The sequence below is a fragment of the Neofelis nebulosa genome, chromosome 12, assembly GCF_028018385.1.
Source record: "Neofelis nebulosa isolate mNeoNeb1 chromosome 12, mNeoNeb1.pri, whole genome shotgun sequence".
NCBI classification, from domain to species: Eukaryota; Metazoa; Chordata; class Mammalia; order Carnivora; family Felidae; genus Neofelis; species Neofelis nebulosa.
The window spans coordinates 37,117,705-37,137,675 of record NC_080793.1 but is presented as its reverse complement, the minus strand read 5'-3'; the positions used below and the strand labels follow the sequence as shown (position 1 = coordinate 37,137,675).

The 19,971-nt window shown below is 47.6% G+C and overlaps 3 protein-coding genes across 3 annotated transcripts; 1 reads left to right on the top strand and 2 right to left on the bottom strand.

The window, feature by feature from the left end:
- Positions 1-369: 369 nt before the first annotated feature.
- LOC131490847 (olfactory receptor 13C7-like) lies at positions 370-1,381 on the bottom strand. The gene has a single exon (XM_058693293.1). It carries the CDS (start codon positions 1,374-1,376, stop codon positions 423-425), a length of 954 nt encoding a protein of 317 aa, XP_058549276.1. The 5' UTR covers positions 1,377-1,381; the 3' UTR covers positions 370-422.
- A 5,201-nt stretch (positions 1,382-6,582) lies between these two features.
- On the bottom strand, positions 6,583-7,776 carry LOC131490846 (olfactory receptor 13C7-like). Its single transcript, XM_058693292.1, has one exon. The coding sequence runs from the start codon at positions 7,696-7,698 to the stop codon at positions 6,742-6,744; it is 957 nt and encodes a 318-aa protein (XP_058549275.1). The 5' UTR covers positions 7,699-7,776; the 3' UTR covers positions 6,583-6,741.
- Positions 7,777-18,507: 10,731 nt separating this feature from the next.
- On the top strand, positions 18,508-19,780 carry LOC131490845 (olfactory receptor 13C7-like). Its single transcript, XM_058693291.1, has one exon. The coding sequence runs from the start codon at positions 18,668-18,670 to the stop codon at positions 19,610-19,612; it is 945 nt and encodes a 314-aa protein (XP_058549274.1). The 5' UTR covers positions 18,508-18,667; the 3' UTR covers positions 19,613-19,780.
- The last annotated feature ends 191 nt before the right edge of the window (positions 19,781-19,971 follow it).

The following is a 19,971-nucleotide window of genomic DNA, read 5'->3' as shown; positions in this document are numbered from 1 at the left end:
TACCAATTAAGAAGTGACTTTTCCTCACTGCCATACCCCCCCCCCCCCGCCTTGCATAGTAGAGCAGAAAACAACATAATGGGCACAAATTGCAGCTGGTCAGCACATGAACAAGGAAAGTATGTTTTTCTTACAAAGTTTTCCATTTTTATTTATTTTTTTCATAACAAAAATAAAATATAAGAGTCACTTATCCTTGTTTCTAGGTGATGTAGCACAGTCCTCTCCCCTCTTCATTCCAAAGATTTGATGTTCATTGTCAATCACTCAGGAAAGTCCCATCCTGATGCGCATTGTTTGGGCAGTTTTGTGATGAGACTGGTGTGTAGGACCATCGAACAAATCTATGCTTATGAAGCAGTCATTTCCTAGGAGATCTGTGTGCACAGAGCCACAAGGTATGCTGCTTCCCCCTACTCTCACTAGGCAAAGCATTTCTGACTCACCAGAGTCTTCACAGCGACCTTCACATGCTTGTTTCTGAGACTGTAGATGATGGGGTTGAGCATGGGAGTCAGCACTCCATAGAAGAGGGATATAAGCTTGTCTGAAAGGTCCTGCTTATCTGCCCCCAGGGGGTCCTTGGATTTGGGCTTTGCGTACATGAAAAGAATGGTCCCATAGAAGACGACCACCACAGTGAGGTGGGCAGAGCAGGTAGAAAAGGCCTTTTTCCTCCCATCAGCTGAGGGGATCCTCAGGATGGTAGCAATGATGAAGACATAAGAGACGGAGATGAACAGAACTGGGACCCCCAGGAAGATCACATTGGCCACCCCCATACTGATCACATTGATGGAGATGTCAGCACAGGCCAACTTCAGGACAGCCAGGATCTCACAGGTGAAGTGGTTGATGACATTGTCCCCACAGAAGGGTAATTGTACTGCAAGAGAGATCTGCACCAAGGAGTTGGCTCCACCAGCCACCCAGGAGCTGATAGCCATGGGCACATAGACAGCCTTGCTCATGACCACAGGGTACCTAAGGGGGTTACAGATGGCCACATAGCGATCAAATGCCATCATGCCCAGAAGCACACACTCTGTGGCTCCCATGGCAAAGGAGAGGAACATCTGCATGGCACAGCCTGAGAAGGAGATGGTTTTCCTGGGAGTGAGGAAGCCATCCAAGACGAGAGGGATGGAAGAGGTTGTGTAGCAGATGTCCAGGAAGGAGAGGTTCCCCAGGAAGAAGTACATGGGCGTGTGCAGGTGGGAGTCAAGGATGGTCACCAGGATGAGGACCCCATTGCCCAGCAGGATCACCAGGTACATCAACAGGATGAACACAAAAAACGTTTTCTCAAGCTTTGGCTGATCTGACAGCCCCAGCAAGACAAATCCCACTACAACAGATTGGTTGCCCACTTCCATTTTAAATTCTCTCTTCTACCCTCAGGAAAACTGAGGACAGCAAGCACATGTTTATAGGGATCAATATGTGGGGATTTAAATGACAACTTATAATTAAATTTATCCTTTGGCATGCCAACTTATAATACTAACATTGAAATTACAAAAATCATTGTCCACTGAAGTTACCTTAAAAGTCAGGATATGTCAAATCAAAAGCAGGAAGAGCAGACCCTGGAAACTCAATCAAATCATGATATATGATAGAATTTTAGACAGATGAATAGTGTTGACATACTTGAAGGAAGGGTCTACATGGGAACCATAAAAGAGGAACCCTGAAGTTGTACTGTAATGCATGGGTCCAGACCACTCATTGGCTCTTCTGGCCAGCCCTGCCTGGCTGTAATTGTCCCTGCAGTGTCCTTAGGGGCTTCCGGCTGTCATACTCAGTGGTGATATCACTGACATCACTTCACTTACTCTAATCCTGTGCTTATACAATAATTTTCTGACAATAATTTGATGCCACATGGAGTCCTACACGGAGAGGATGTGATGAGCAGAGGCCAGGAACATTAGAATCTGCGTAGCATTTATATTTGTTACTTGATGCCTAGTTTATACTTCATTTCTCATGGGTTTGGTTGATCTTCCTTCATTGCACTGTCAATAGGGACTCTCTGGCTAATAGTTCATGGAGACCCTAACAAAAGCAGTTCTACATCCCCCCTCTCTAACCATGGCCTTTGTCCACAGCATTGCGGTTTCCCTTAGTCTGTTCCAGCCCCCAGTGCTAGGGAGCAGGGGTAGAATCCAAGGACAAATGTCCTTCATGCCTCCCAGTGTGAGCGTTTGTGACTCTATAAGCAAGCTCTATGCTTTTGGAGCTGTTTTATAAGTCACAACTCCTCACTCAGACCCTTTTATATCTGAGTTGACCATTAAAACCACTGCAATACCACAATAATGCTTTCTCTCCCATAGAAGAGCCGACAGTTCTACCCAGCCTTGCAGAGGGGTCACTCCAAAGAGGCATTGCACATAGGATGTGCTCCAGTCATGTAGACCAGTTAATCCAATATATTAGAGAAAACCTCAAACCTTGGCTTCTCATGTTAAACATGAAGAAACAGAAGCTCACAAGTGCTCCGTCATTTGTGCTAGAGCAGGTCTACTGAGGAGCCAAAGACCCACTATGAAATCCTGATCATCCTCGCTCTCCCTAGGACACTCATGAAAAATAGAGATGTCACACCTTTCTCTAAGATATCTGCCTTGTAACAGAGCTTGGGTAGGGGGCTGTCCCTGGGCTTCACATGTTGCATCTGTGACTATTACCCTGTTGCTGCTAGTCTGAAGCTGTCCTCATGCAATTATCAGAGGACATTAACTATGGGCACTAAAAATACTTGGAAAAAAGAGATCTGTTTTTAGAGATATTAGTATTATTGACTGCAGAATCTCAAGCTTGGCAGAAATGTCAAAAATTAACTGGTTTGCCTCTTTCCCCTCGATTGTATGAATGTCTATGAAATGCAATTTTCCCATTTCTGCTTTGAACACCTTGAGCTATGTGAGTGCATGGCTCCCATTCCTTTGTGAAACAGCCTTGATTGCTGGAAAGTTTTCCCTTACATTGAACAGAACTTCCTTCTTCTAATGTTGTCCCTATACCTTACCTCCTACTGCCCCCCACTGGCCTAAACTCCCAGGACATGCCTGCTCCCTTCCCCTATAAAAGCCCTTCAGAGACATGGGAGCTGTGAGCTGGTCCCTACTCACAACTATCTTTTCTCTTCTCCCACCTACTTGGAGAAGTTTTGGCTACAGAGAGAGCTCAGTATTCATCCAGTATGAGGATGAGGCCATGGTGGGGTCAGGAGCTTACCTAGACAGGAGGTTTCATGGCAGGGAGGATGCTGGAAGTCTCCTGGCTTTGGAGGTGATAGCTTCAACTGCCCACCTTGACCATCCCCTGTCTAGCTCTATCTGTTGAGGCTGTGCCTGGAAATGTGCAGCAAATTCTGTTTAGCTATCTTGGAGCTAAGCAGTCCCTTCAAATTTCACAGAAGGTAAAGAAAATTCAGGGTTGGCCATAGCCAAAGGGGCTCTAGCTGCTCTCTTTGCTGGCCTTCTCCATGCCTGGTGAGATAATAGCAGGAAGGACACCTCAAGTTGCTGCTTCCCAGTGGCCCTGCAGTCATGCCCAACCTGCGTGATCAGGGCAGACACACACTGCTCTCTGCCCCTTGCCCTCTCTCTATAGGTTCCGTCAAAGAACCACGGAGGAATTTAGAGTTCTGGTTGTTTGGGGGCAGTTTTAATCCCAGAAGCAATTTAAAGTTTGGTGGAGGCCTCACAGGAGTTTAGAGCCTGTGTCCCATGAACTCAATTATATACATTGTAGGCAACACTATGTAAATCTTAACTCTCACTACAAAGAAATGTTCCTTAGATTAGAAATTCCCGTCCTGTCCTTGCTGACCTTCCTGGAAGTAGAGGAGATAACTAAGGTCTGACTATGCTTTTACCACAATGGTATCTGTTAGAGGGGGCTCTGCACTTGTCTTTGCAGGACTAAGTGTCCAAACAAGAGATGAAAGCTTGCCTAGACCCTCGCAGACACACTGGGCATCCACATGCTCCAGTAGCTGACCTTCGCTGCGGTCACCCAGCACTCATCCTGGGCTGATCAGCTCTAGCCCTTGCCCTCAAAGACAGGAAACATGTACCACAAGCCAGCACCAGGCGCTAGAAATGACAAGGATGGCACCTCTGATCTCCAGAAACTCCCAGTGACAGCTACAGTTTGAGAGATGATTGCCAAGTGCCCCTAAGCTGTATGGGAGCCCAGAACAGGCAAACGTCAGAAGAAGGAGGTCAGAGAAGCTTAGGTCCCAACTAGGAAGCAATTCGTCCTGCCCCCCTGCCATACTATAGTATAGCAGGGAATAAGGATTGTGGATTGAAGCAGAGGACATGAGGGCAGAAGAGAGCTCTAGGGTTGGTGAGAAAACAGCAGAGTCTACCCTTAGAAGCAGCTCTGGAGTCACAGGCCAGGCAGCTAACTAGCATTTTGCTAAGAGCTTCTGTTTAGTTGGAAATCTTTGGTGACAAGAAACAAGAGAACCCTTCAGGTCACCTCAACTGGAGTCCAGGAGGTGAGAATCAGGCAGTATGGAACGTGGCCATGCCTGCTCGGCAGGGCCTGAGAACAGGAATTTTCCCATATAAGTGGATAAGAGGGAAGGCAGGGAGGAGGTAAGGAGCCTTGGATTAAAGCCTAAACTCTATCAAAAGCAACTGACAAAGACTGGTCTTAAAAGAGAAGGAGGGTGATTTGCTAATAAAAGACCCTGGGAACTAATTTTTCCTTGAGAAGAAGATGGAAGTTGGTATCAGTTTGTTGTATACTTTTGTCACCCACGTGGGCATCATGTAGTCATCACGGTCCACGTTATCACAGGGGAAATGCACAAAGATCTCATTATAGAGTGTGGGTTCGGCTCCTCTCCACCAATGCTTTTGTCATTTTCATAAAGACTGAAGAAAAGAAGTCCTGGAGCCCCCTGGTTGGGGACCTCTACGACCCACAGACCACTGCAGGCTTCTGGCTGGAGACTAGCATGTTGGGACTTTCTCTTAAGGAAAGGTTTCAGCCCTCTGAGCCCTCACTTGAGACCCTCTATAGAAGCCTACCAGCCACATGGCACATCTCTGAGTCCAAGGAGTGCAGGGGGACAAGAGAAAGTTAAAAGGTAGGTGGGGAGAGACATCTGTGTATCTTCTTTAGTACCTGCATGCCGATTACATTTTTAGGCACTGCAGACAAATACATTGGGAACTAGAGGGTCCACCTCGAGACTGCTCCCAACCTTGGCACTCTTACTTTTGGAGGTCTCAACCCACATCATGTCAAAATGCACCTGTATCCCACTTTATGTGTAATTTTGTGGTAAATTTGAAGTTATTTTTCTACTTCTGTTATTAGAATTACTTGCCATACAAGTGACTCAATTTACAATTCTATGGTTTCTCAACAGTAAGCATAAAAACTCTGGAGTGTTTGCAAAACTAAGGTAACTAACTGCATACACATTGTTTTAAAATAAGATTCATGAATACAGTACATTCATTTATCCATTACTGAGGTTAACATAATATTCCCTTTTTTGGGCACACAAATAAACAACTATTAAGTTTTTAAAGGATTTCTGTTTGTTTGTCTTGTAGTTAAGAGCCAACAGGTTTTCCAGCCCTCAAACATCTTTGTACTTAGAAAACACCCCATAGGCCCGACTACTGCACCCTCATGTCCGGCGGGGCGGGGGGGGGGGGGTGCATAAAACAGCCCTGCTGACTCTCTGCTTAGGAGTAAAGACATTTGGGGGCGCCTGGGTGGCTCAGTCAGTTGAGTGACTGACTTCAGCTGAGGTCATGATCTCACGGTTTGTGGGTTCGAGCCCCGTGTCGGGCTCTGTGCTGACAGCTCAGAGCCTGGAGCCTGCTTTGGATTCTGTCTCTCTCTCTCTCTCTCTCTCTCTCTGCCCCTCCCCCACTCATGCTCTGTCTCTCTCTGTCTCGGAAATAAATAAACATTAAAAAATTTTTTTAAAAAGGAGTAAAGACATTTGTACAGTAAGTACAAATTAAGATCTGTTTATAGAAGTAAAAAGTAAGGAATTTAACTTAGCAAATCATTGAACAAATGGAATTCGCCAAGTTACTTTCCTCGGGAGCCAGGGTGCAGGAGACACCTGGGAACACAGGCCCATCACACACAACTCATGCACCAGTACTGAGATTTGATAATTGTTTTCTGTTGTGGGTAAGCTTTCCCAGGAAGTTGACTCTGGTGGGGAGATTTTCATGCAGGATGTTGACTGGAGAGTGCTCTTAAGATCAATACCTGTGAGGTGGAGGTGAAGGAAGCAGGACAGGGCAGAGGAAGAACTTGAACTGCCACGTAACTCTCATGGGCCAAGGGCAAGCCAGTGCAGCAACTAACTGAATGTTGTTTGCCACCAGTACTCCCCGTGGCTAGGGTAACAGGAGCCAAAGCCCCTAAGGGAGAGAGAGGAGGGGTCTGGGCAGTACACTCGCCACACCACCCACTGTACACTCTTAACCAGTACTTCTCAAGGCTTAACATGCACATGAATCTCCTGAGGGATCTTGTTAACATGTAGATTCCAATTCAGTTAAGTCTGGAATGGGCCCCTTCCGCATGTCTAATAAGCTCCCAGGTGCTGCTAACACTGCTGCTCCGTGGACCACACTATGAGCAGCATGGCTCTGAATTCAATTTGCCCCTCACCTAGCATCACTTTGCATTGACTTTCTCAAGTGAATCAGAGTGTGTGGGTCACGACATATCCCAGCATCACTGCGTGAAGCGTTTCTGAGCCACCAGGTACCTCACCGCGGTCTTAACATCCTTGTTCCTCAGACTATAGATGATGGGGTTGAGCATAGGAGTTAAAAGTCCATAGAAGAGGGAGATGAGCTTGTCTGAAAGGTCCTGCTTGTCTGCCCCCAGGGGGTCCTTGGATTTGGGCTTCCCATACATGAAGAGGATGGTTCCGTAGAAGACGACCACGACTGTGAGGTGGGCAGAGCAGGTGGAGAAGGCCTTTTTCCTCCCCTCAGCTGAGGGGATCCTCAGGATGGTAGCAATGATGAAGACATAAGAGACGGAGATGAACAGAACTGGGACCCCCAGGAAGATCACATTGGCCACCCCCATACTGATCACATTGATGGAGATGTCAGCACAGGCCAACTTCAGGACAGCCAGGATCTCACAGATGAAGTGGTTGATGACATTGTCCCCACAGAAGGGTAATTGTACTGCAAGAGAGATCTGCACCAAGGAGTTGGCTCCACCAGCCACCCAGGAGCTGATAGCCATGGGCACATAGACAGCCTTGCTCATGACCACAGGGTACCTAAGGGGGTTACAGATGGCCACATAGCGATCAAATGCCATCATGCCCAGAAGCACACACTCTGTGGCTCCCATGGCAAAGGAGAGGAACATCTGCATGGCACAGCCTGAGAAGGAGATGGTTTTCCTGGGAGTGAGGAAGCCGTCCAGGACTAGAGGAACTGAAGAGGTTGTGTAGCAGATGTCCAGGAAGGAGAGGTTCCCCAGGAAGAAGTACATGGGCGTGTGCAGGCGGGAGTCAAGGATGGTCACCAGGATGAGGACCCCATTGCCCAGCAGGATCACCAGATACATAGACAGGATGAGTACAAAGAACGTTTTCTCTAGTTTGGGATGGGCAGAGAGGCCAAGCAAAACAAATTCTGTCACAGCAGATTGGTTGGATGCTTCCATTTCAAACTCTCTCCTTTATCCCTAAAAATACTGAAGGCAGAAATTCTTGTTGGTTTTTTGATGGCTTGCTTGAGTCAGTACATGGGGATCACAGCATCATGTCCCTAAAATTACAAACAAACTCAATCTATATATGGGATTCAACTACAAAACCAAGTAATCTCAAGTAAGGCTGTGTAGCAGTCAAAAGCATCTAGAGCAGAACTTGGAAATCTAATGAAATTTAATGAAATAAAAAAGACATTTTGATATTAACATACCTAAAGCAAAAATTGTGTGTCTGCATATGCTGTGTGTCTTCCACACTTTCCAGGGAAACAGGAGCCTCTGACTAATTCTGTCTCTCTCATACAATTGGGACCACAAGCTATCCCAGCTCAGTGACAGAGGCCATTGAGTCATGTTGCCCATTCCTCTGGCTCTAGTTCTTCTTTGCCCAGGAAATTTCTAATATAATTGGACTCCCAATACAAACAGTTTTATAGGAAGAGAATGTGCTGGCTTGCAAATGTAAAGTTACTCATATTTGTAACCGTTTTATTTCTTACACAGTGTGTGGTTTACACTTCAGTATCTTCTGAGTTTAGTCGGTATGAATCAATTTATCTGATCCTGGCCTTCTTCTCTGAATAATCTGACCCAATTGACTTTCTGGAACCTATAACATGGAGCACTCACCAAAATCTCCCGTAACCACAGCTCACCTGTCTGCACCTCCGTGGCTCTGGACCTTGGGCCCAAGGAATATAATCATAGCTGACAGTCGGAGCCCATTCATAATACACACCCCCAGCCTAGGTTGAGCGGGGTCTTGAGTCATGTGCCATCCAGTGCCATTGAGATGCTTTGGAGACATCATCACATGTAAATTTACTCAGCTTGCCAGAATATTCAGTGCCACAGTGTAGATCATCACAGTTTTTCTGCCAAAGAGATTAGGAACACCAGGTGTGATCAGGCCCTGTAGCAGAGTGCCTAAAACAGCATGGAGTGACCTGACTGCTGGTTAAAAATACAGATTGCTGAGTCCTACATTTGCAGATGATCTTGGAGATCAATTTTTTGTTTGCATAGTTTTTAAATAAATGTTTCTCATATATTTCTGATCCACACCAGTCTTGGGAATCACTGACCTCTAAAGGTGGGGAGGGGTGCCTGAGGGGCTCAGTCAGTTAAGCGCCCGACTCACAGTTTGTGAGTTCAAGCCTTGCGTCAGGCTCTGTGCTGACAGTTCAAAGCCTGGAGCCTGCTTCGGATTCTGTGTGTGTCTCTCTCTCTGCCCCTCCTCCTCTCACACTCTGGCTCTCTCTCAAAAATAAACAGATATTAAAAAAAATTTTTTAAGGTGGGGAAACTGAGGTCTGGAGAGAGGTTTGTGACTTGCACATGGCCCCAAAGAAAGGGTACTTTCTTCTAGTTGGTAATGATACAGTGCCCAAAAGAAGTTATCTCGGGATATGTGGAATGAAGAGAGAATCATTTTTAGAGAAAAGCTCTTTTAGTACCAGGAAGTGCAGAATTTGAAGCTTGGCAGAACCTTCAGATATTAAACCAGTCCAGTCCCCTTCCCTAACCCACCTGTTACAGTGATCCTCTCCTCAGAAAGTAATTTCTCTGCCTCTGCAGAACATTTGAACAACATGGGGGCTCGCATCCTCCCATATTATTGTCAATATATATCAATATATTGTTGATTGCTTTTTTTCTAACTTCTTCCTTCCTCCACGGGCCCAAAGACTCCTCTGGGCTCATGCAAAACAGACCTGCTCCCTTGTCATAGCAGCAGACTTCAGAGCTTTAGAAATAATTGTCTTGTCCCCCAGCCCAGTTTTTCCCTCCCTGCCTCACCCTGCACTCTCTTTTCAGCCTCTTTTCTTCCCTCCCAACTGGTGAAGAGCTGGCCATAAACATCACCTGGAACTTACCCAGCGTGGGGTGACATCTAGGCTGGGCCTGTTGCTCGCAGGAAGGGAAGCCACTGGAGGGGGGAGGCTGCCAGTTTACAGGAGCAAGGCGAAATGACTGTTTCTGTTGTCATCTGTCCATCTGGATGCTACCAAGCCATAACCAAGCAGGCCATACAGGCCTTATCTCTCAGAGCTGCTCCAGCAACAGGTAGATGCACATTTGTAATATGGGCACATACTCTTTAACTATTGTCTGACTTCCTGGTGTCTCTAAATGACCCTAGGTATAGAGGGGTCCAAAGTACAGCCACAGGTCAAAGCCCATAGAAGCTACAGCTACTCACTGTGCCTTTGCCGGACCTTGGGGCTTAGTAAGACAACGAGACAAAGGTTAAGTGTCGAGGATGAGGACCGGCCAGGAACCTCAGCCCAGGCAAAGCTGCACCCCAGGGTGAGTTGGTGAGCCATGCAGCTATTAGACCCAACATCCTCTTCTCTGGGCTCCACACTTTCTCCAGGGGGCCCCATGATGACTCTCTCAGGAATTAATGCTGGGTTGCTTTGGGGCCAGGCCCTATCCCAGAAGCAATTTAAAGTTCGGTGAGAGGCTCAGAATTTAGACTTCAATCCCATAGACCCAATTAGGCAATGTTGTGAAGTCTACCCAATGCTGCCCTCTCACTACAAGGAAGTCTCAGCTTAGAACATCCTCTGGCCAGGTAATCAGAGTTCCCCTGGTTTTGATCATGATAATCGGTTCAAGATGGTTCTGACATTGTCCCCAGAGAGCCTAGAAGGAAAAAGAACTGGGCCTCAGTGATTCAAATATTCCTGGGAACTTTGGGCCAGATAGATTCCCTGCCCGTCAGCCATCTCCTCCCCTCCATTCCATGACCCAGCGTTCTCTCTCTCTCTCACTTGTTCTCACTAACATGCCCACCACTCTGAACAATCGCTATGACCATGTCAAGTATCAAAATGCCAAGTACCAGAGAGCAGGAGCGGGGGACATGATGACCAGAAATGGGCCTTTGCCTTCAGAGAATGGCAGGCACCGCAGGAATATCTAGAGAGCAAGGCATGGCTGACAGGGCCACAGAGTTTTCCAGGAGGCTGTGCACAGGAGGAGCGCGTAGAACTAGCCCAGGATGAAGATAACAGGTATGGGGGAGAGAGGGACAGAAGGAGACATTTAGAAGGAAGAAATGGTGGGATTTAGAGACAGATCTGGGGTGAGAGGTGCAGGAGAGAGAAGAACCAACAGTGGCTAAAATACCGGATGATTACGGAGGAGAGGCTGTCCGGGCTGGTAGGGGTAGGGTGGCTGCAGGGTTGTTTCTGACGTTTCACGCTACGGTTTTGGTATATCTTTAGTGCCCAGCTCATTGGTTACTAGAAATAAGGATATGACTAAGAAATCGTGTCTGTGACTGAGGAGTTTATGGCCTGTTGGATTTGTTATATTTGAGATAATGGTGAGATGTCGATATTAATGAGTTACCGTTAATTTATAACTTCTAAATCTCGTCTTACCTAAGGTTCCCCAGGATCCCTTGAGGTAGGTATGAGGGATACTTGGATGTGAGCAGGTAGAGGAACCCTCCATCTCTGGGCCAGAGCACCTTGTATTCGTGATGTCTGACATCTTTGCCCTCTGCTCTCTAAGTGCTAGGAGCCTTTCCTCCTTCACTCTTGGCTTCCTCAGGGTGAGGGGATGTTTCAGAGTTTGTGGGGGAACAGCGGTGCAGGTAAGCCTCGTGGTCGGACAGGTGTTGGAATGTCAACCTGAGTGGCTCCCGCTGGCCCCTCTGTGGCAGAGCTCTGTGTCCCCCAACTCCAGGGCTCTGCCACACTGGGGACTCCGATGTGCCTCACGGACTCCAGCTGGGACAAAATACCCCCTACTCTCTTCCCTCTGACTCGACTTGAGCTACCACAAGCCTAGCTTCCCACAGCCTTCTCTGTGTTACTGTGGTTTCTCCTTCCTCTCTTTCCTTCCTTATACCAGCTGCTATGCCCTGGTGTTTGAGTTCAAGCTCCTGAGAGACAGATCTAAGGGGTTTGGTTAGTCATCAGGCAGTATAGGCCATCACGGAGTTCACACGTTAACTGCCCCTAAGACAGGTGTCTGCCTGGTCTAGTCAGGTGAGTCCTGGGGCCATGGTGCTTCACGGTACAAAGCATGGAAACAACATAAGAGGAAAGAGAACATAGGTATAACCAGTAAGTGAGGCTTCCTGGAATGAAGCAGCGAATCAGGGAAATGCTGTTTGGATAATCCAGCATTCAGACTTCAGAAATTACACACTTGTTGTCTGTCTCCACTTAGTGCTCGCTGCATGGAGTGGTCTCCTCTCCATGAAGAGGCAAAGCTTTGGTCCTCTCATGGAGACAGGTTCTCCCTCCGCCTCCTCCCTTTACCATCTTCAGAGAAGTTCTGTTTCTCCGACCTTATACCACTCGACTCCAATCCCAGTTTTTATCTCAAAACGGTGGTGGTTCTTTTCTGCCTTCACAGAGAATGTGCTAGAATGATTCCTGACAATCTCAAAGTGTTTTGGGCAACGTTGAAAAGTTTTGGCTGGGGATCTGGTCACAGATCTAGTGAATTCCATGGGATGTCGTGTCCACATTTGTCCTCAGGAAGCCACAATTAACAGATGCCTCTCTAGGAAATGCTGGGGCTACTGGGGTTCAGTCTACCCCTTCGGTCAGCTCCACTCATTTTTGGCAAGCTCACGTTTACACACACACACAAACGCATGGAATAAGGATATTTCTGACACACAAAGCTTTGTCTTGGCCAACTAAAACTCAAATATCCCCTGGCTGGTCTGTCTGGGGCTTCCCTAGGCAGTGAGGAGAAATGAAGAGCAACATTTTCAGAACCACTTCAAATCTAGTAAGAAATCTAGCCCAGTGCTACTCAAGGGTGACTACAGGCAGCACTGGCATCACCTGGGAACTTGTTAATAATGCAGATTCCTGGGCACCTCCTTGGACCTACAGAATCAATCTCTGGTGGTGGGTCCATATGTGTGCCTCTGTTTGTGTATGTGTATGTGTTTTCCTAATCTCTCTTTTTTAAATTTTTTTTTTTATTTTTTTTTTTTATTTTTGGGACAGAGAGAGACAGAGCATGAACGGGGGAGGGGCAGAGAGAGAGGGAGACACAGAATCGGAAACAGGCTCCAGGCTCCGAGCCGTCAGCCCAGAGCCTGACGCGGGGCTCGAACTCACGGACCGCGAGATCGTGACCCGGCTGAAGTCGGACGCTTAACCGACTGCGCCACCCAGGCGCCCCTCTTTTTTTAATTTTTTAATATTCATTTATTTTTGAGAGAGAGAGAGAGAGAGAGAGAGAGTGGGGGAGGGGCAGGGGGGGTGTGGGGTGTTGCGTCGGGGGTGGGGCACAGAATTGGAAGCAGGCTCCAGGCTGTCAGCACAGAGCCTGACGCGGGGCTCGAACTCACAAACAGTGAGACCATGACCTGAGCAAAAGTCAGATGCCCAACTGGCTGAGCCACCCAGGTGCCCCTTCTAATCTCTTTTTTTACATTTTTAAAAAATGTTTATTTAGTTTTGAGAGAGAGAGAGAGAGAGAGAGAGACTGAGTGCAAGTAGGGGTGGGGCAGAGAAACAGGGAGACACAGAATTCCAACTAGGCTCCAGGCTCCGAGCTGTCGGTTGCAGAGCCCGACGTGGGGCTTGAACTCATGGACCACAAGATCATGACCTGAGCCAGAAGCCAGAGGTCAGAAACTTAACAGACTGAGTCACCCAGGCGCCCCCTTTTTAACATTTATTTTTGAGAGAGAGAGAGAGCGTGAGCGGGTCAGAGGGGAGGGGCAGAGACTTAACCAACTGAGTCACCCAGGCGTCCCTCTGATTTCTGTTTTAACAGGTCCTCTGGATTCTCCTGCATACTAATGTCTGAGAGGCACCCGTCTATCTAGACTTTTCCTAGGATTGGAATTCTGGTTATTCCTTTTAAGCAATCAAACAGGAGGGAGGTATTTTTTATGAATGGTCAGAGCAGCTGCTGCAATTCCTCCGCCCTGGAGTCAGCTGCGCTTTCGGTCTCCTTGGCCCTTAACTCCTGACCCTTGACCCTTGACTGTTCACACCCCTGCTGCCCTCCTCTGGGTCACTTTCTCTGGGGTCTTTCTGTCCTCAGGATCCACTTTTTCAGAGCGTCTGCGCACTAGAGTGAGTGGGACCCCCGCGGCCCAGAGGTCAGGGAGGTCCTGGAGATACCATGAACTCATGTTGCAGACACTGCAGCAGTCTCTTACGGTAGCACGGCTGGAATTGGATCCAGACACGGCAGAGCAATGCCAGCCACTCTAGGCATTTAGTCCACGAGTGTCCTGCACGCACATCTCCCTCATCTCTCCCAAACACACTTTACCCCCAAATGAATTCATCCTCTCCCCTAAAACCAGCAACTTGGTCAGTGAACTTCAGTGGTGCTGCCATCATCCACCCGTTATGTGAGCGACAGATGTCGACTCTGCCCTCTTTCCTGCCTGCTCTATGCAACCAAACTCTAGTATTGTATTTTGCATCTACCAAACATTCCTTGAATCTCCATGTTCACCGCCCCTCAATCCCTTCCTAGTTAATGTCCTTATCTTCACTTGCCTTCAGTGTTTCCCTCTCTTTTTCATTCTGTCCTCCTGCGCCCTGTATCCCTCCACATTGTGCTCAGAAGGATCAACCTCAAATGCAAATCTGACCCTGCCAGACCTTCACTTAAAATCCCTAAGTGCCTCGGGACGCCTGGGTAGCTCAGTCGGTAAAGCGGCGGACTCTTGATCTCTGCCCTGATCTTGATCTCAGGGTTGTGAGTTCAAGCCCTGTGTTGGGCTCCACACTGGGCATGAAATCTACTTTAAAAAAAGATCCCTAAGTGCCTCAGTAGCCCCTACGGGAGAAAGTTAGGACTTTCCTCAGCATGCCCCCAAAGACAAACCAGAGTCCAGTCCTGCCTTCCTCCCCATCAGCAGCACCTGCCTCGTATGCGCCTACAATACTGCATGGCTGGTCGCTCCCCACTCTGGGGGCTCTTTCTCGTTTCTGTGTCTTTGTTTATGCAGCTGCTTCTGCCTGGGACGATTCCCACTCCCCTCCGTCAGGTCAACTGTCACTCACTCATTCCAGTGGTATGCTGGTAAATGTTTAACAACCAGATCTCCAGGTCAAAAAGCCCTGGTCTGGAGCATTTGCTGATTTCTGTGTTGTAAACACTCCCACGATGGCCAATTTCAGGCAACCAACAAAGTCACTGAATGGGAGTTGGGAGGAGATGCACACATTTGGCGAGTCAGTTCCAGCACACGATGGGCTTTGGATCATCTGCTCCAGGAAGTCTGGCCCCTGCCTCCCTCTGGACTCTCACGAGGAGCTGGGCATTCTCCCTCTCCCGCGCCACCTACCTCGTTTGGTCATTTTCTTTTCATGTTCCTCTCTTGCCACTAGAGGGCGCAATCCAGAAGGCAGAGACCGCGGTTACTCTGTACATTTCTGCTTCCAGGCAGGGCACACTCAACGATTGTTGGCTGAGTAAAGGAATGTACCCATTCTCTGGACCCATCCCTGTTGTTGGCCACATTCTGTCAGTGACTTTCAAGAGGTTTTAGAGCACATGCACAAATGAAAGAAAGCTGAAAGGGCGGTGATTTAAATGGATGCTGGGTGAGGACTGAGGAAGAACACAGCAGGTTGCTTAATCCTATGAGTTGAAAATTTAGAGGGAAAGTATAAGTCTTCCAGTCAGGCTCCTAAAAACCACTGCCAAAGCACAGACTTAGGGTGATGGTGCTTGGCCACCGCACAGCAGAAGAGACTTGGGGATCTGAATGAGTCCTGGAATCACTGCCCAGCAGGCTGTTGGACCCTATTAATGGAGTTATGATGTTCAGGGGAAAGAAGGGAGACAGGAAAGAAGGGAGGAGGGGTGGGAGGGAAAAAGGAAGCAGGCAGCAAACTTCCTTCTGTGCCTTCAGCATAATTGGATCTTGGGGATGTTATCCCAGAAGAATACAAAGTTTCTAGACTGAGTATAACTCACTTTCCGAACTTTAAATGACTTCAGGGACTAAAATGGTCCCAAAGAACAGACTGTAATTTAAATTATCTTCTAAAGGCGATGGCCAGTCCTTTGGAAATTGTGCCCTGAGCGCACGAGGCAGGTGGAGGGGAAAGGACTGACTGGACATTTCACCTGCCTTGTCACATGTTCTGAACTCACCCTGGCACTTCAGACCCAGTGTTGCTATTTCTGACATGTGGCCTCTTCCCAACCCTTAGGAAACAAACGGATCATTTGTGTTCACCATGTTTCTGATCCAGGTAAGTGCAGGTTTTGATCATACCAAAATTTTCATTAGCAAGCTTCATTTCTGCCCTCAGACTTGATTGTAACGGAATAGAGAAGCCCCTTCGTTGGTATGGTGTTATTCCCATGGAGTCAAATAGACCCCACAAGTTGCAAAATTTTGTAAGAGAGACCATCTGTTCTCACCCCACTTTGTGCGGAGGGAATAGGGCTTGCCCAGGACCTCACAGCTCATAGTCTTCTGTCCACATTCAGGTGTCCCTTCTTGATTAAAACCAGGGTGGGGGAGGACTCTTCTTCTTCTGTAGTTAATGATTCAAAGGACAGTAATAATCACGAGCCAGGTTTTTGGATCTGGTGATGATGGCATGAAGGGAATATTTTCTTCACACAATCCGGGTTCTTGGGAGAGGACTGGTCAACTCAGGCTGGGACTGATTTACTGCCCCAGCACATATGTCACAAGTAGTAGTGTGTCCTGGGCATCCGAGCCATCCCCACGCTGGGAGCCATTCTCAGTACTGAGTGGCCTTGTAGTCAATTCCTGGATGGTACCTTTGCTTCAAAGAGATATATCAGTGTTTTTAAGATGCTGGCAGAAAAAGGGAGATTGTTGTTTATCTTTATGCTAAAGCCAAGGGATTTGTAGATATTTGGAGGGCTGGCACATGGAAGAGGGATTAAGGTTGCAAAGGAGCAGATTTCAGCCCAGTATCCAAGGAGAAACTTCAAAGGGAACGATCGTCATCAGGAAGCACAGAGTCCCACATCACTCAGGCCATCAAGCACAGGCTGGAGGACCAGGAAGAAGGTGGTAGGGCTATCTGCACTGGAAAGGGAGCACATTGCTAAATAGATCCTAAAGCCCATCGTCAGTAGCGTTGGCGTGATTATTGTGGTTGCTGCTGCTGTAATTACTTGTTTGCGTGACTGTTTGCATATCTACTTCCCCCGCTAGATTTTGAGCTCTTTCTTTGAGGTCATGGGCTCTGCCTTTCATTGTTGTGTTCCCACCACCTAGGATTATGCCTGCCCCCAAAGCAGGTGCTCAGTAAATGTGTCAGCCTGAACTGAATTTTGATGGCACTTATTCGGTCACAGCTACAATGTTAAGAACCACTGGAGGAGTGTCTCTGAGCTCCCCAGGTAGATGTGCCCGTGCATAATCAAGGGCGGGCCTCGATTGCTGAGAGAACTTGGCAAGATGGATGCCTGGGAAGTTCATGAATATGTTAGATATGGAGCACACAGAACTGAATGCCCAACACCCTCAGTGTTGCCTACAAGTGGGTTTTTTTTTTTAATTGGTTCACAATAAATCCCAGCTTGGGGAGCTCTCAGAAGTCTGAGGAGAGAGTCAAGCTTTCCAGAAAGAAGAGCTGACAGAGTGGGATGTGGGGCTTTGTGAACAGTCTCGGGGAGAAGCCAGTGCCTCTGGTGCAGGCAGCTGGAGAATGAAGAAAAGAAGGGATATGCAGTCTGAACTCTCCGTCAGTGTGGCCACTGCGTGCAAGGGGCCCATTTGCTGCCCCAAATGTACAAAAGGATCGACAAGATGTTAAGACCGTGGCACTGTGGTCTGAGCTAATTCTCTCAAAAGGTGACAGCAGGGCAGAGGAGCCGGTGGCTCTCATTTGCCCCAGGAAGAGGGATGCTCGATTTCCTGGTTTTTTCCTGTTGGTTTTAATTTATGTTGTCTTGTCTCCTGCATGCCTTCTTCTTCTTCTTCTTTTTTTTTTTTTTAATGTGCGCCAGATGTTGTATTTGCAAAATTCTTTGTGGGAGTGATTCAGAAGACTGGGGTGACGTTACTTCCCTTCAGCCTGCATTTATATTTGCTTCTGATATTTGGAAGCACCAAAAATCTGGGACCACCTCGATCCAATTTCAGGGAAGATCCAATTTTGGGGGAAGATTTGAAGCTGAGCTACAGCACTTGTAAACAAATGCTTCCCTCTGATTTACTCCTGTGGTCCTGCCCTTTGGGATCCCCTACCAAAGGGAGGAGGTTTCGGTAGAGGCCCTTCACGGTGAGCCGTGGACTTCAAAACCCGGTCCCCTCCTTCAGGAGGCTGGAGGTAGTGCTTCTTAGCCTCTCAGTAGCCACCTCCAGACGCTGCACATGCCTCGGCTGACACATAGCCTCAAATGCTGGACTTCTCTGAATCCCTGTTCTTTCCCAGAATCATGACCCTGTGGCTCTTTGTTGTTTTACAACCTCGCTCATGCTTAACACAGTGTTTTATATAGTTGTCTAGGTTTTTTTTTTTTTAAGTTTATTTATTTATTTTGAGAGAGAGCACGTGTGTGTGAGCTGGAGAGGGGCAGAGAGAGAATCCCAAGCAGGCTCGGCACTGTCAGTGCAGAGCCCGATGAAGGGCTTGATCCTATGAATTAAATTTGAGATCACGACCTGAGCCAAAATCAAGAGTTGGATGCTTAACTGACTGAGTCACCAGGTGCCCTTAGCTTTTTTTTTTTTTTTAATTGTCATATGCAGGAGAGTTAGTCCAAATTATCTTTTCATTCTTACTAGAAGCAGAAGTTAAATACTCTTCTCTACTACGTTTTTCCTAGAATTCTATAAAGATGACCAAATTGTCAGAGCTATTTTCCAGTTGATCAGCAGGGTTGGGATTTTTGCCCTGCTGCCCAGATGCTTTTGGAGTCAGAGCTGAAATTGACTTCAGAGAGTTCCTGCAGGTGACAGAGGAGATGTACGATGGACAGGTTCAATCAGACCTCCCCTGTGGTGGGGTTCATTCTCCTGGGACTCTCAGCCCATCCAAGGCTGGAGAAAACATTCTTTGTGCTCATTCTACTGATGTACCTGGTGATCCTGCTGGGCAATGGGGTCCTCATCCTGGTGACCATCCTTGACTCCCGCCTGCACACGCCCATGTACTTCTTCCTGGGGAACCTCTCCTTCCTGGACATCTGCTACACAACCTCCTCTGTCCCCCTCATTCTCGACAGCTTCCTGACCCCCAGGAAAACCATCTCTTTCTCAGCCTGTTTTGGGCAGATGTTTCTCTCTTTTGCCATGGGAGCTACAGAGTGTGTCCTTCTGGGCATGATGGCATTTGATCGCTATGTGGCCATCTGTAACCCCCTGAGATACTCTATGGTCATGAACAAGGCTATATACATACCCATGGCTGCTGGCTCCTGGGCAGCTGGTATCACCAACTCTGTAGTTCAGACATCCCAGGCTATGAGGCTGCCCTTCTGTGGGGACAACGTCATCAATCACTTCACCTGTGAGATCCTGGCTGTCCTGAAGTTGGCCTGTGCTGACATTTCTATGAATGTGATCAGCATGGTTGTGGCTAATGTGATCTTCCTGGGGGTCCCAGTTCTGTTCATTTTTGTCTCCTATGTATTCATCATTGCTACCATCCTGAGGATCCCCTCAGCTGAGGGGAAGAAAAAGGCCTTCTCCACCTGCTCTGCCCACCTCACAGTTGTGGTCGTCTTCTATGGAACCATCCTCTTCATGTATGGGAAGCCCAAATCCAGGGACCCCCTGGGGGAAGATAAGCAAGACCTTTCAGATAAGCTCACCTCCCTTTTCTATGGGGTGGTGACCCCCATGCTCAACCCCATCATCTACAGCCTAAGGAACAAGGATGTGAAGGCTGCCGTGAAGAACCTGGTACATCAATAATACCTGATTGAGTGACTATCAAAGAATTCCAGACTGCCAGAATGCAAGACCTCCAAACTCCTCATTGTGTTCATGGGAAAATGGTAACCCAAAGTAGAGAAGGGAGTTTTGTAAGGTCCATGTTGTAGACCATGTGACTAAGGCTGAAAAGTAAACTGGTTCTCTATCTACTCACCCACCCACCCATTGTTCCATTGACTAATGGAAGCTTCTATCTATGAACCTAGAAGGAAAGAACCTTCACAGTTCTAGAAATGTTGGCTAGTTTTTGGCTTTGTGCACAACCACAGTGACATGTCAGAGCTGTTTTATGCTAGTGAAATCTTAGATTCTCTGCCACCAGAAACTGGTGCATATCT